At 43.7% G+C, this 15282-nt stretch overlaps 1 protein-coding gene across 1 annotated transcript in view; it reads right to left on the bottom strand.

The window, feature by feature from the left end:
* Positions 1 to 14773, bottom strand: part of Metap1 (methionyl aminopeptidase 1) — a 32191-nt gene extending 17418 nt beyond the window's left edge. Inside the window, exons 1-4 of the mRNA XM_052179144.1 lie at positions 14569 to 14773; positions 8291 to 8342; positions 5171 to 5283; positions 2756 to 2816 (exon numbers count right to left, since the gene is read on the bottom strand). Of these exons, the coding sequence (XP_052035104.1) occupies positions 2756 to 2816; positions 5171 to 5283; positions 8291 to 8342; positions 14569 to 14682 (340 nt within the window). The 5' untranslated portion in view covers positions 14683 to 14773. The remainder of the gene's footprint in view (positions 1 to 2755; positions 2817 to 5170; positions 5284 to 8290; positions 8343 to 14568) is intronic.
* Positions 14774 to 15282: the final 509 nt, after the last annotated feature.

Genomic DNA, 15282 nt, shown 5'->3' with positions numbered 1-15282 from the left:
GGTCCTCTCAAAGGGCTGACAGTGCTGCTAACCACTCAGCTAGCACTCCAGCCCCTGAGTTCCATCAAAAGATAGGGTTATTAATTCAATAGTAGAAAATAAATGACTATCCAGAATGATAATCCTCATAGCATAGGCAGCAACCACTTTAAAATGTAAATGTAAAATCAAGAATGAACGTCATAGAATTATTATTATGTGGCACAATGCTATTCTGGCAATACTAAAAAGAAAAAAACCATATAACTTAAAGGAAACGATAAAAGCTTTATCAATTTCAGATATTACATAGGCCAAGAAGAAAAGAAGCATCTGGTATATGGATGAAAATAAGCATTTATCAAGTTAGCAGTTAAGATGTCAAAATCGGTAACTTTACCAGAATACAAACAAGCTAAAAACCACTAAACACTAAAGTACCGAGAACAAATATAAAAATAAGAGTTTCAAAAAGGAACTCTCAAAACGCCATTGCAATACACAGAAGGTTAATAAAACAGAAAGCATATCCTATTCTTGAATAGAACAAGATATCGATTCTTCCCAAATAAATCTGTATTTAGTTAACTAATTTACAAATGCCACCAAGATATATTTAGAAATCAAGACAAGCTTATTATAAACTTAATACAGTAAAAAAAAACATGCAATACCCAGGAAAATTCTGAAAAAAAGGCAAATGTGACAGCAACAAGGCATGCACATAGGAAACATTTCTAATGGCTGAGTTTGGCCATGGCACATGACTAGTCAAACAGATTTATCATATACCAACCAAAGACATGTAGGAATTAAATATGATAATACAAGACACACATTCAACTAACTACATAGACAAACGCTGAAAGTATGCCATTATACAATGACAAAATAGTAATGTTCAGCTGAGGAGAAAACATTTGTATCATATATATCATTGTTAATGTATAAAGAGTATTTTAGAAATTTGGAGAGTGGAATCTAACAGTCTAACAGAAAAAGAAGATACAAATATGAACAGACATTCACAAGGATAGAAACTTTTAATACATGAAAAGATGTTAAACTTTCAGGTTTATAAAGGCCAGACAAACTTGACAGCAAACAATGTGGTAACAATGGGAGAGAAGCCAATTCTCCTGTTTGCTTTTCTAAATTGGACCACCTGAACAAGTATGTGTCACCCTCCCAAGGGGTCATGCTGGCCCTCACCAAACCATTCCAATCAGTATACGTTCTATCAGAGAAGTGTGCTCATGGTTTTAATGAGTTATAACTAGCTAAATGCTCAGAAATTTCTAGTATCTTAAAATAAAGATGCATAAATCCTTTAATCCAAACCATTACTTTAGGCAATTAACCTAAAAAAAAAAATACTCTTTCTTACATGTGGGCAAAGATGAAAATACAAAAATAGAAACTACAATCCAACTCACAGATGCAAAACCCTGCAAATAATCTAACCACTCATTAGTAGAGGCCTATTTGATAATTATGATACACCCACACAATGAAATTAAAATTAAAGAACCAAAGAACTTACATGAACTCAAATGGAATACATCCAAGATAACAGATTAATATTGAAATAAAACTAAAATGTAAAAGGTGTATGTGGTGTGTGCATTGTACATGTACAACCAGTGCTGGATCTGATGTGTTCTCACCATATCTAAGGCATGTTCTTAAAGCAGTTACCTCTAGGGAACAGGGTTTCTTTTCAATGCATAACACTATTCTATTAAAGTTATATATATTCTTTTTAATTTAAGTTATTACTATACTCAAAGGAGAATAATGTCCACATTATTCTATCATTCCTACTGCCTTTTCCTTATATTTATCTACAATAAATTTAACTAAATTTTGAGATTACATATAGAAAAATAATACTCTGGTTCCATGAGGTTTAACGAGCAACACAGCTAACTACACTCATACACAGGCACACTAGCTGCACACAGTGACACAGACATGTAATCCCACACTCAGGAGGCTGAGACAGAAGGACTGTACATGGAAGGCCAATTTTTGTCTCAAGACCAAAAATTTGTAAATGTTTTAAATTTTAAAATAAACAAATCATGTAAAACTTCTGGTATTCAAGAATTTCTCATTTTGACATGAAAACCAGTTAGCCCCTAGTCCAACCTAACTACTGTACAAGTCCAAAGGTCAGAGACTGCGTCCACTGACCTGGTGGCAAATTACTCATCTTCTCTGCATGTCTCACTAATATTATCTATAAAATAGAGAAGGCAACAGAACCTACCTCAGAAATGTTGAAAGCATTAAATGGAGTAACACAGTGCCTGACACACAGTTAAGCAAAAATAAACATCAGTTACAATTAAGGACCCCTCACAATCATGCTCACCACAGCTACCACTACTCCGCCATTACTAGACTTGTGCTGCCACAGCCCAAAGTTTTAGTATGACACTCACTCAGGCCTTCATAATCTACTTTGGCCTTAGTTTGGATAAGCACAAAGAAAATCAAAACCTTTCCCTCCCATCTGACAGCTCATTTAACACAAAACACAGTATTTTTCTGAATGTAGTCTTTATTAGCCACATAAACACTGTTTTCAGAACTGGATATATTCCTAACGAGGAAAAAATCTTTACCTTAAATGTTCTAATGTGGCTTTTAAAAAAGAAACTATGTCTACACTCTATGTCCAGCGCTGAAAACTGTCCAGGAAGAGCATTCCTGGCCATGCCAATCAAGCCCACAAACTGCAAACCATAGAGGCGACCCAAGCAGGACTTACCTAAGGGGTGATCGGCATAGTCCGGCCTCTGAATGTAACTGGGCACTGGCCGTGTAGGCATCTAGAAACAATAGTGAGATAAGTTCAACCCCCGTTAACTACTAACGAAAATAAAACTGGGAAGACAACTAAGAGTTCAAGTCAAAGCTTTTAACAAAGCTAGTTTTGGTTGGCATGTTAGTATCATAACATCCCTGTCTCACTCACAGAAACGAAGTTTATTTTCTAGCCTCATGTGTTTGAGAATGGCCAAGGCTGTCCATGCTTTAAGACTAGATACAGGCTGGAGCGATGGCTCAGTGTTTAAGAGTCAGCTCTTCCAGAGGACCTAAGTTCAATTCCCAGCATGCTCTGGGGTGGCTTACAACCACCTGACACCTCTGGGCTCTCCTGATACGTGAACTTACGGATTCATACCCCAACAGAGGTTTAAACACAGATGAATTTAAGTAATAGAAGCAGTAAATCTTTAAAAAAATAAAAAAATTTAAATCACCAGCAGGGACCCTGTTGCTCTAAATTGGCAAGCTGGTAAGAGTAATAAAGTGGTGTCTCAGAGTAAAGGAAACATTCCTAGAGGGAGAATACAGAAACATTCTTATGTATCTGGTAGTTTTCCAAATTTTTTAAGTTTTCCAAAAACATATTTGTTTTTTTAAAGGTATCAATCAAATATGCAATGATAGAAAATTTCAACAAAGCTGGGCATTGGTGGCACACGCCTGTAATCCCAGCACACTGGGAGGCAGAGGCAGGCGGATTTCTGAGTTCAAGGCCAGCCTGGTTTACAGAGTGAGTTCCAGGACAGTCAGGGCTATACAGAGAAACCCTGTCTCAAAAAAAAAAAAAAAAAAAAAAAAAAAAAACAAATCCAAAACACCAAAAAAGAAAATTTCAACAAGTGAATTCTCACATTAAAAATCTCTTTAAAAGTCCAAAGGATGTGGTTGCACGGGCCTTTAATCCCAGCACTTGGGAGGCAGTGGCAGGTGAGTTTGAGGACAGCCTTGTCTACACATAGTGAGTTCCAGGCCTATGTAGAGAGACCTTGTCTCAAAACAACAAACCGCTCTTGCGTTTGTACTGAAGTGGAAGCTGCAGCTACTCGCCAGCCTTCACAGCTCTGGCAAGAGCGAAACAGGGGAAAGGGACCAACAGTCTCATCCAGCTCTGAACCCATGTCACTGCTAGGAATGAGTCCTGACCATGTGCCTATGCTCTGGGGACAGCCCACCCATGTCACTGCTAGGATGAATCCTGACCATGTGCCTATGCTCTGGGGACAGCCCACCCATGTCACTGCTAGGATGAATCCTGACCATGTGCCTATGCTCTGGGGACAGCCCACCCATGTCACTGCTAGGATGAATCCTGACCATGTGCCTATGCTCTGGGGACAGCCCACCCATGTCACTACTAGGATGAGTCCTGACCCTGTGCCTATGCTCTGGGGACAGCCCACCCATGTCACTGCTAGGAATGAGTCCTGACCATGTGCCTATGCTCTGGGGACAGCCCACCCATGTCACTGCTAGGAATGAGTCCTGACCGTGTGCCTATGCTCTGGGGACAGCCCACCCATGTCACTGCTAGGATGAGTCCTGACCGTGTGCCTATGCTCTGGGGACAGCCCACCCATGTCACTACTAGGATGAGTCCTGACCCTGTGCCTATGCTCTGGGGACAGCCCACCCATGTCACTGCTAGGAATGAGTCCTGACCATGTGCCTATGCTCTGGGGACAGCCCACCCATGTCACTGCTAGGATGAGTCCTGACCATGTGCCTATGCTCTGGGGACAGCCCACCCATGTCACTGCTAGGAATGAGTCCTGACCCTGTGCCTATGCTCTGGGGACAGCCCACCCATGTCACTGCTAGGAATGAGTCCTGACCGTGTGCCTATGCTCTGGGGAGGGCCTACCCACACGCTGGCAGCACTAAATGGACTCAGTCATTTTTTAGAAGTCCATGAAGTTGGGACGGAATTGTAGTAGAGAAACAGAGGAATTAGAGCTGAGTCTGATCAAAACACATTGTATTTTTGCTTGAAATTCTCAAACAACTAAAAAGACTTTTGAGTCCTATAGAAGGGAATTGGAGTGGTACCTAAATCATTGTAATTAGGTAACCATGGGTCATATTGAAAAATTGTAGAAAAGCAGTAACATGCACCATTCTTCTACTAATAAAGTTTTAGTCTTTACATCTAAAAACTTTCCACTTCTTCCACAACTGCCAAATGTCCCTACTAGCTCCTAAATACTATTGCCTGAGAGCTATAAATGTACATTTCTTTCTGAAGACAACCCTGTTCTTGATTCACTACTGGAATAAAAATTACAAGCATCAATCTCAAAAAAAAGGGGAACTGCTTTAAACCCAATGTTACATTGTTATTACCTTATATACTCACCAGTGGATAGTGTGGTCTGAGTTTCCCGGTGTACCGATAGCCTGCCCACGGGTCAGTGTTGACATCACCTTCTACAGTCCAAGAGCATACTTCTCGCTTTGCCTTTTCATCTTCTGCAAGAAAGAGAGATGGACGACGTGAAAGGAAGGAGAAAAGAATCCTTCAGACAGCAGGTTACTGAACAGCAGTTTACTTTCTTGTGTGTGTGTGTGTGTGTGTGTGTGTGTGTGTGTGGTTTTTTTGGTATTTTTCGAGACAGGGTTTTTCTGTGTAGCCCTGGTTGTCCTGGAACTCACTCTGGAGACCAGGCTGGCCTCGAACTCAGAAATCCGCCTGCCTCTGCCTCCCAGAGTGCTGGGATTACAGGCGTGCGCCACCACCGCCTGGCTGAACAGCAGGTTACTTTAATTCTCATTTAGTGGAACAAAACTCCAGCAGGCATCCAATCTAACCTGACAACACCCTCCGACCCTCTCAGATCTCAGTGCTGGGGAAGAAGCACCACCTATACACATGCTGTACAGTCTCAACCAGAGCAGCTTTCGATGGACGTGTATGCTCTCTACAATATCAATTCATACAATGGTAATCTTAAGATATCAAATAGGAGCAAAACCTTCCCATCGGAAATTAGACCTAGCAGCTGAATTCTATTCTATTATTTAAGATCAGTGATCTTAAATCACCCCAAAGCAAACTTACATAAAAAACAATTTCAAATTTAACCATTCATTGGCTTTTAAGTGAAGGTTTTCAATCAATGCAAAACTATTTCTGTACCCAAGACAAAAACAGACTCCATTCACTCTCACTAGATTCACGGACTACTGAAAATTTCAAAGTGACAACTGATGCTTGCTTTAGGTAAAATTAGCATAGTAGTTTGTATGAAACAGGAACCTCCAGGAATATATCTTTTTTAACCTATATTAGAGCAATCAAGATCCAGGCTTTTGCTGAGCACAGTGGTACAACTCTGCAATCCCAGCAGTTGGGAGACTGGGCAGGAGGACCATTAAGTTCAACTCATAGCAGGTGCTCACCAGATTCCCATGCTGTTGAGATCGTGCATTGCCTCCCAAGCCTAAGTCTGCTCTCCAATACCACACATTCTAGAAGGAGAAAACCAAATCCCGCCAAAAGTCCGGACTTCCTTCCACACAGGTTGCGTGTAATAATAATAATAATAATAATAATAATAATAAGAAGAAGAAGAAGAAGAAGAAGAAGAAGCAGCAGCAGCAGAAGCAGAAGCAGCAGCAGCAGCAGCAGCAGCCTCTGTCTTGGAACAGATCAAAGGCATCTGCGGGCGGGGGGGTGGGGGGGGTGGGGGGGGTGGCGGCGCACACCTGTAATCCCAGCACTCTGGGAGGCAGAGGCAGGCAGATTTCTGAGTTTGAGGCCAGCCTGGTCTACAGAGTGAGTTCCAGGACAGCCAGGGCTACACAGAGAAACCCTGTCTCGAAAAACCAAATCCAAAAAGCCAAAAAACCAAACAAAACAAAGGCATCTGCTGAGCCGAGCTCCTAGGGAGTCAAAAGGAGAGCAAGAGAGCCTCTCACCCGCTCCCTGCTGACCAGCGTTCCTTCCCTTCCACAACAACTGAGATTTTCAAAGAATTGAAAGCAGACTACAAACAAGCAGCACAAAGCCATCAAGACAAACAAGAGCTGAAACCCAGCACGCTCTTTTCTAATCTCTACAGAGGGTGCCCTAGAAAGTTACACCTGAAAGTTCAAGTAAGTTTTCACTTCAGGATCCATTCCATCTGAGTCCCAAGTGCTCGACAAGCACTAATTCCTAATAATCCTGAGGTGAGCTGAGGCTGGGAGCAACACTTTGTAAACAGCTGGGAAAGCAAAGGCCCTGCGCTATTTTTCAAAAACCACAATGCCATAGGTCCAGATAAGATACAGGCAGTGTGCCAAAGAGCATCAGACTTCATTCAACGTAAGGCCTAAATACGTGACCTCAAAGCTATATAAATCCATTCAAAGAACAAACCAAAAAGCCGGGCGGTGGTGGCGCAGGCCTTTAATCCCAGCACTTGGGAGGCAGAGGCAGGTGGATTCCAGAACAGCCAGGGCTACACAGAGAAACCCTGTCTTGAAAAACAAAAACAAAAAAAAAAAAAAAAAAAAGAACAAACCAAAATCTCTTCCTTGCTTTGGTGAACTTTCGCTTACAGTATATCCTACTGACAGACTAAATTTCCTCCTGTGGATAACCCAGGAGTTAACACTCACTAAGCACAGATATTGCTTTATACATACCATGAAAAATATATCTTTTTAGAATTTTTATTTCCTTTTCCTTCAAAGTTGGTTTGGCTAACCTCAGATACTTTAGTAAAGCAATCTAACAAACTTTATTAGACCAACTAACACCTAGCAACACGCAGGTGAGTACAAGGCACCAAAATCACTAAGACAGAAAGTTTACATTGACTACTACACACTACCCGGCAAGCCTCTGTCCATCAGATGGTACTACTTTATGCATAGCAAGTCCTTGTCAGTTTCCAGGTAAGCACAGCAGGTGGTCTCAGGTCAGCCACACTAATGACTAAGTTTACAGGACAGAAAGGCTGTCCTGAATAAACACCACATCAGTGTGGCTGACAATAGCTAAGAAACGGTTAATAGCTTCATTTTGTGGGGTCATATAAGATACCCCCAAAATGAAGAGGGTGTGGTAACACATGCTTATATCCAGCACTTGGGAGGTAGAAACATGGAGGGCAGGAATTTGAGACCATTATCAGCTACAGGGCAACAGAGATCTGGTCAAGTAACATCAAATAGTACTGCATCCTCAGTCTACAATATGCAAACATTTCTAGCAAAGACAAGAAGGCACCAAAAGATTAGGACACTATCAGGTGCTAGCTAAGCTAGATCCACCCATCTTAGCAAAGACCTCATGTTTTCTTATTAAACCCATGAAACAAGATTAAGCAAATATAATTCAGATGTATTTTATTACATATTACTAAAAAATAGTAATTCCAGGTGTCAGGACCATTCTTTCAGAACACGCAGACATACCTTCTGAACTAAAGAAAGTCCTGACAAAGCCCCTCTCAAGGCAAAGGGCATAAGAATATGCAATGTCACTTACTTGCTTTCTTATGTAGTAACTTGTGAGTCGCCCAGCTTCCTTTAAAGCATTCCTAAAAGAGCAAACAAGGAAATCAGTTTCAGGCCTTCTTAATCAGAAGCATCTTTAAGGACAGTTACACAGGAGAAACAGTTGGTCAGTCAGTGGCATAGGTCTTTAATCCCACACCTCTAGAAGCAGGGCAACCAGGTGGGCTCTACACAAGCCAGGATTGCCCATTGAGAGACTACCTCAAAAATATAAAAATAAATACACAGACTTAAACACAAAGGTTTGCAACATAAATATTTAGAAAGGCTTAATAAATGACATCAACTCATAGTATCAATTCAGGAAGTAATCTAAGGCTAGGGTTATAGTTCAGTGGTAGAGCATCTGCATGAGTATATGGTGCCTTCATGACCTAATGAGAATTCCTACCCAACCCCTGCACAGTGTTTGAACACTTACTCCCTAACTAACTGGTGCTGCCTGTTTGTTGTAGAGCCTTAGGAAGGAGTCCTGTGGGAAGAAGCAGGTCACTGGGGGCTAACCTTGAGATTTGATGCCTGCTCCCACTTCCTGACTGCAGATACAATGTGACCAGCCTACCTCATGTTTGGCCCACCAGCTCTCACTATATGTCACTACAATGGATAATATCCCTTCTTAAATTGTAAGCCAAAACAACCATTCTTCCTCTATGAGTCTTCTGTCGGAAGCGTTAAAAAGTGTTAACTCTGGGTACATATCTGGAAACCAACTCTGTCAAGCACTGGAGTCTGTAATGGCTGTTCTCCAGTCTAAGGCCTTTTCGGTATCTATTGTTGCTAGAATAGACTCATCCATAACATAATCTCACCCTCCCTTCTCTGTCCCTTTTCACAGCACTATGTGTTTCTTTATAACTTAAACTATGGAATTAGTTGTAGAATGTCTATTTGCTTCATGTAACGTAAAATGGTAAGGAACCATCTTATATTTCCTGCTGAATGCCTAACCGAGAGCCCAGTACTCGACTTACAGTATGAGTTGGTGCCACTTCCCAAAGATGACGATGACATACTTCCAACATTTATGTCAAAAGGCGTGTGCATACACTCTCTCTCTCCCTGCCCCCATTTCCTTTGGTTGCATATCTAGGGTCTTTAGGAAGCCTGCAATGTCAACAATTCCACAACACCAATATTTAAAGACTTATTTTTGTGGGGGTGGAGTAGTGCATACGCAAGCATACCCACAGAGGCCATGAGAGCCTCGGGAGCTAGAGTGTTAAGGCAGTTGTAAGGCAGCCCACGCAAGAGCTAGGAACTGGAGAAGCCCTCTGCAGGGGCTACAAACGTTCCTAATACTGCACCGCTTAGCGCTTCATCTTTGACAGCTCTATATTTGGTTTATTTTCATCTCAACATTTATCCCATTTACCATATCTTTGTCATATTTTCATTTCTGATTGGGCAATTCCTTCTTCTGACTATCCATTTTTGTTAATGGCACATGACACTTGTGGAAGAGAAAGAAACACGTCACGTGTGAGCCAAGTAACAGAGAGCAGCAGCGTCGCTGACCAGGGAAAGAAATGGAGGCTGATGACCAGCCCGGACACGCACATCTAGTATGGACTAGGAATCTATGGACTAGAGAGTTAGTATTCTGTCGTTGCTATTTTGAAAGAATTAGTTGTAAGAATTTGTCCAAAATATAAGATGGACATGTGCCTGTAATTCCAGCAGGAAAAAAACTAAGCTAGGAGTCCTTAGGGAAGACCCAGCTTGAACTACATAAGTAGAATTTATCTCAAAAAAAAAAAAAATTACCAAATGTCCTAACCAATACTTACTCTCAAATAATTTTACTTCTTTAGGTCTGCTTTCAACATATGAGGCTGGAGCCAGAGCAACTCATCAGCAGGTAAGAGCACTTGTTGATGTTGCAGAGGGCCCTAGTTCAGTTCCCAGCACCCACATGGGGACTCACAACCATCCTTAACTCCAGTTCCAGGGGATCTGATGAGCACTTCTGCATCCAAGAATACCATGCACCCACACTGTACATATACATACATGCAGACTCAACACTCTCACACATGATAGAGAAGTAATAAGGTGACGGGCACCTTGAAATCATTACCAAACACTAGGCTAGCTAGTTCCATGTCCTTATTAACCCTCTTCCCAGCTCTAAGGATGATACCATTAGGACACAGGCACAGAGACTGAAACCCACATCTCACTGCAAACTTCCTCTCCCACTAATTCTCTCCGATGATACCATTAGGACACAGGCACAGAGACTGAAACCCACATCTCACTGCAAACGTCCTCTCCCACTAATTCTCTCCGTTCTGAAGGCCACAAACAGTAGCAGATTATTTTCCTTCTCAGCTAAGGAAATTACCTGGCTTAGGGCAAGTCAATGAACAGAACAGAACCTGGCTAAATAAAAGCAGTCAAGAAACTCAAAATTGTAGCTGAGTGTGGTGGAGCATGTCTCTAATTCCAGCATGGGGGGGTGGGGGGAGTGGGGGGGACGCGCGCTTAAGTGCCAGCCTGGGCGACACAGAGACACCCTACTTCAAAAAACCAAAGGACAAAAAAGGGGGGGAGGGGGAGGGGGAAAGGGAGGGAAAGGGAAGGGGGGAGGAGGGGAAGGGGGAGGGGAAGGGGAGGGAAGGAAAGGGGAGAGGAGGGGAGGGGAGGGAAGACAAATTTTAAGTTCAGTCAGTCAATCAACAGACACCTTTGTCCAGCATCCTTTGAGAGCTAATGCGAGGGTAGAATCCCACTTTCTGTATTAGGCCCGCTCCTTTCATCTTTCACTTAATAAATTAAGCACATATTCACACAAGGAACTTCAGAAAGCACAATAATGAATAGACCTCAGCTCCATCTCAAAAAACAAAACCCTTACAAATGAAGAAAAAAAGACATATAAACTGCTTCTAATTTAGTAAGACAAATATCACAACCTTCGGAAAATGGGTCTTATTCCATCAAAGGAAGAAAACTTCTTAAAGTGAAACAACTCAGATAAAACCCTTTTTAATTTTTTATTAAAATTAATTTTATAGTTTACTTTTCTGGTCAGTGCCTTACCTATTCATTTCACCTATCAAAACCATATGATAGGAACTTAGTGCTCCCATTTTCAAAAGATAATGCAAATCAGAAGTTACTTGGGTGATGTCACACAGCAGAGGAGCCCCTGCTCTCCTTTTCAGATAGTTCCTCACTCATTCAGATGTGCTGAGCACTCGCTCGCTCGCTGCCTACAAAGTGCAGCAAGAGGGAAGGGCACTGGGGCATGAGAAGGCTAGCTCACCTGATCAGACACTGCTCTACTAACTGCAGGCCATCAACATGAGTACAAGTGTTACTGGGACTATAAAAAGATGTCTTGGTAGTCTGGTTTGGTTTCAAAGACAAGCTGGCCAGTATTATGGAACTGAAGAGTGAGAGGAAGAAAAAACCCTGAAAACAAACATGCCCAGTAGTGAGGAAAGCCTCAGGCTCAGCACCATATCACTGTGTTTAGGAAAAGTTACAGTGACTTACTTCATCAAGGTCTCTACTGGGGCTGACAGAATAGCTGATTTCAGAGGCCAGGTAACATCTTGGCAAAGTAAAGAATATGGACAGAGCCCCTGACTTCTGATTACAGAAGGTAATCCACAGCTCTAATTGTGGAGTCAGAACACCTAAAGCAGTAAGAACCTCACTACTGAATAAGCAGGATCCAAGTGGGAAAGGTGGCTTGGATACTAAGACCTAGTCTGGCTCCGTTTGAGTGGTTTGTCTGTAAAGTGAGGAATTAGAGTGGAGAAATGAACTACTACAACTGACTCATGTCAAATTCTACAAACTACCCATGGGCGGTGCTAATAGGAATGGAGAAAGACATCATAAGCTACTGGGTATGTTGAATTACACAGATAATAGTAACACTGGTAATACACATACAGACTCCAGCACAGGCCACACACTCTACCATACTGAATAAATCTCAGGTGTTCTAGTCTTTACAGCAGAATGCCACCTATGCTTTTAAGCATTTATATATTTCTTCATTTATAACTATGCTGTTTTCCCCCTTCTCTTTCCTCCCTCCAACCCTTCCCATAAACCCCCTTGACCTTAAATCCAATGGCCTCTACAATTACTTTGTAACTGTGTGTGTGTGTGTGTGTGTGTGTATGTGTTCCTAAACGTGTAAGTATGGCCTTCTCGGTCCATATAACAATCCTATGTGTAGTGATTTCTGAGCTGACCTCTTGGCACTGGATAATCAATTTGGGAGCTAGTGTCAGTACGTATTGATCCATGCATGCCGCCCAGTTGTTAAGATTTTCTATTTTATGTGTATGGGTGCTGTGCCTTCAAGTATGCCTGTGTAGCATGTGCCAGGTGCCCGAGAAGATTGTGAACCACCATGTGGTTGCTGGGAACTGAGCTTAGGTCCTCCGGAAGAGCATCCAGTGCTCTTAACCACTGAGCCATCTCTACAGCCCAGTCATTTTTTTGTTTGTTTATTTGTTTTCTTTCTTTTTTTTTTTTTTGAGATAAGAGTCTCATTATTTAGCCTTAAAACTCACTATGTAAACCAGGTTGGCCTTGTAGAATTCGTTCTATCAGCTTCTGCCTCTGAAGCATTGGGATTAAAGGTATATGCCACCACACCCAGCACCTCCCAACTTCAAACACTGGATGAACTGTATACATCGATCTATTCAGATGGCAGACAATTTTCATAGCAAATTTTTACATCTTAAATCCAGGCTCCACACAGAACTCAGTAAGTTAAACTGGAAAGCATTAAAGCCACAGGAGGCCCTGCACAGGGTTGACAGCCCCAGGGCTATTTTCAGATCAAGTAACATGCCTCTCTCCTCCAGGAGCATGCTGGGAAAGTGACGGCAGCAAGGTCAAGGATCATAATCTCTCTAAAAGCAAGACCATACAACAGTGAAGGGCTCTTGAATGGTTTACTGCAATTGCTAAGGCTTTTAATCATAGGTTTTACCTTATATCTATCTTTCCATCTACTTTGTTAGAAAACAGTTGTTTTTGTTATTTTCATATAACTATTCTCCCCCTCCCCACCCTAACCCCTGCCTCTTCCCAGAGATAAGGCTTCTCTGAGGAACCATGGCCGTCCTGGAACTTACTTGTAGAACAGGCTGTCCTAGAACTCTGAGATTTGCAGGCCTGCCTACCAAGTGCTGGGATTAAAGGCATGCGCTACGACTGGTGACATAATTATTCTTATTCAACTTTATCTAGATACCAGCATTAAATTGTACACCTTTAAGAAACACAAAACGTCTTAAATTATAAAGCTACAAGGTCTTCCTTAATTTCATTGTCAGCACAATCTTGTACAATAGGAAGGAAAGTATCCTCATTCTGTCTGTATAGAGTAACATTGGAACTCGGGAACATAAGTAATTTCACTTACTGAAGATCCCAGAGGAATTAACATGCCAAGGCCTTTGGACTATTGATTAACTCCCCTCTCCCAGGAACCTGCCAGTTTATTACCAACGTATTTACATGCTTGGCCTCAACAAATTGTAACTAGGAGCCTAATAACTATCTACCGCTTGCCTCGCCATCATTCTCAGTCTCAAACACAATGGAACACAAATACTGTTCAATAAACACACACTTCTGTCAGGGGCCCACTCAAGTATTGGATTTGCTCAAACGCACAAAAACTTCTACAACGGAGCCTTAAAGCACAACCCTTGAGGAAACTGTCCTTTCTACTCCGCAGGAACTTCAGTAACAGAAGTGACTCATCTCTTCTTTACCTTACCGGTTCTCAAATTAATAATCTAAGATGTCAATGGAAAAGAACGAATTACACAGACCCCTCTCCACGCCTACGCTCAAACTTGCTTAAATGTCAAAGCACCGTAGTAAAACACAAAAGAAGTGAGGCTAAAGCTAGCTCTCCTCTACGAAGACTGCGGCCACCGGAGGCCCCGGCAGGTCGCTTCCGTCTCCGTCCCGGATTGCACGGGCACCGGAGAGAAGCCCCGGGAGCGCGGCCCGCGGCGTCCAGACCCGACCCCGGCTCGGGCGGCGGTCATGGGCTACCGGTTCCCGCGCGTCCCTACCTGCGCACACACCTGGCCGCCCTCGGGGCCGCGGATGCCCGGCCCGAACCCGCCGCAGGTCAGCTTCCGCCCCCGCGAGCGCTGGCGGCCGGCTCCCGAGGCCCGGGCCGCTCTGAGGCCCGAGCGGGTGGCGACAAGGCCCAGAGGTGGACGACCGGAGGGGCGCGGGGTGGGCGGCTACCTGCGAGCAGAAGTACGAGCCCTGGATGCCCAGCTTGATGCAGGTGGGACACTGGAGCTTGGCCTCGCTGCTGCAGCCGTCCGTCTCGCACACCCGTGTCTCCACCGCCGCCATGCTGCCTGGCTGCCGGAGGAGGGAGGAACCGCCAAAGGGAGGAGAGAGGGACCCAGCCGGGGAGGAGCTCAGATCGTAGGCCGCGGCGCCGGACCGGGAAGAGTAGGGCCCACCCCTACGCAGCGCGCCCCGCCCCCTCCGCGCACGCGCGGCTAGCGTCCCGCCCCTAAGCGCGCGCCCACCTGCTGCCCCGCCCCTCCCTCCGGTCCAGCCGACCCTCGACAGCCCTGCCCTCTCCGCGCACGCGTAGTGGCGCCCCACCCCGCAGCCCCACGCCGCCTCTACCTGCCCCGCCCCGCCCCAAGCCTTGCAGTGGCGGCGACGCCACGTGGAGTCAGCCGAGACCCCACACCGCACTTCTGTGCTCTGGGTGCCTCGAGAGTGACGTCGGGACGTGGACCGTGAAATTCTTAAGCTTTCCTTGTTTCCTTCACTCGCAGGTAGTTGGGAAAGGCGTGGGTTCCTCTGCTTGGCGCTTCTTGGAAAGTAATTCCCTTCTCTCTGTCAGAGCTTGCCTCAAAAAAAAAAAAAAAAAAAAAAAGGAAAGAAAAAAAAATGCGCCCATTCTCAAAAAAATATCAATGGGACTGAAATCCACCC

The sequence above is a fragment of the Apodemus sylvaticus genome, chromosome 4, assembly GCF_947179515.1.
Source record: "Apodemus sylvaticus chromosome 4, mApoSyl1.1, whole genome shotgun sequence".
Taxonomy (NCBI): domain Eukaryota; kingdom Metazoa; phylum Chordata; class Mammalia; order Rodentia; family Muridae; genus Apodemus; species Apodemus sylvaticus.
Note: the sequence above shows the minus strand (reverse complement) of the source record. Positions and strands in the feature narration are given on the sequence as shown.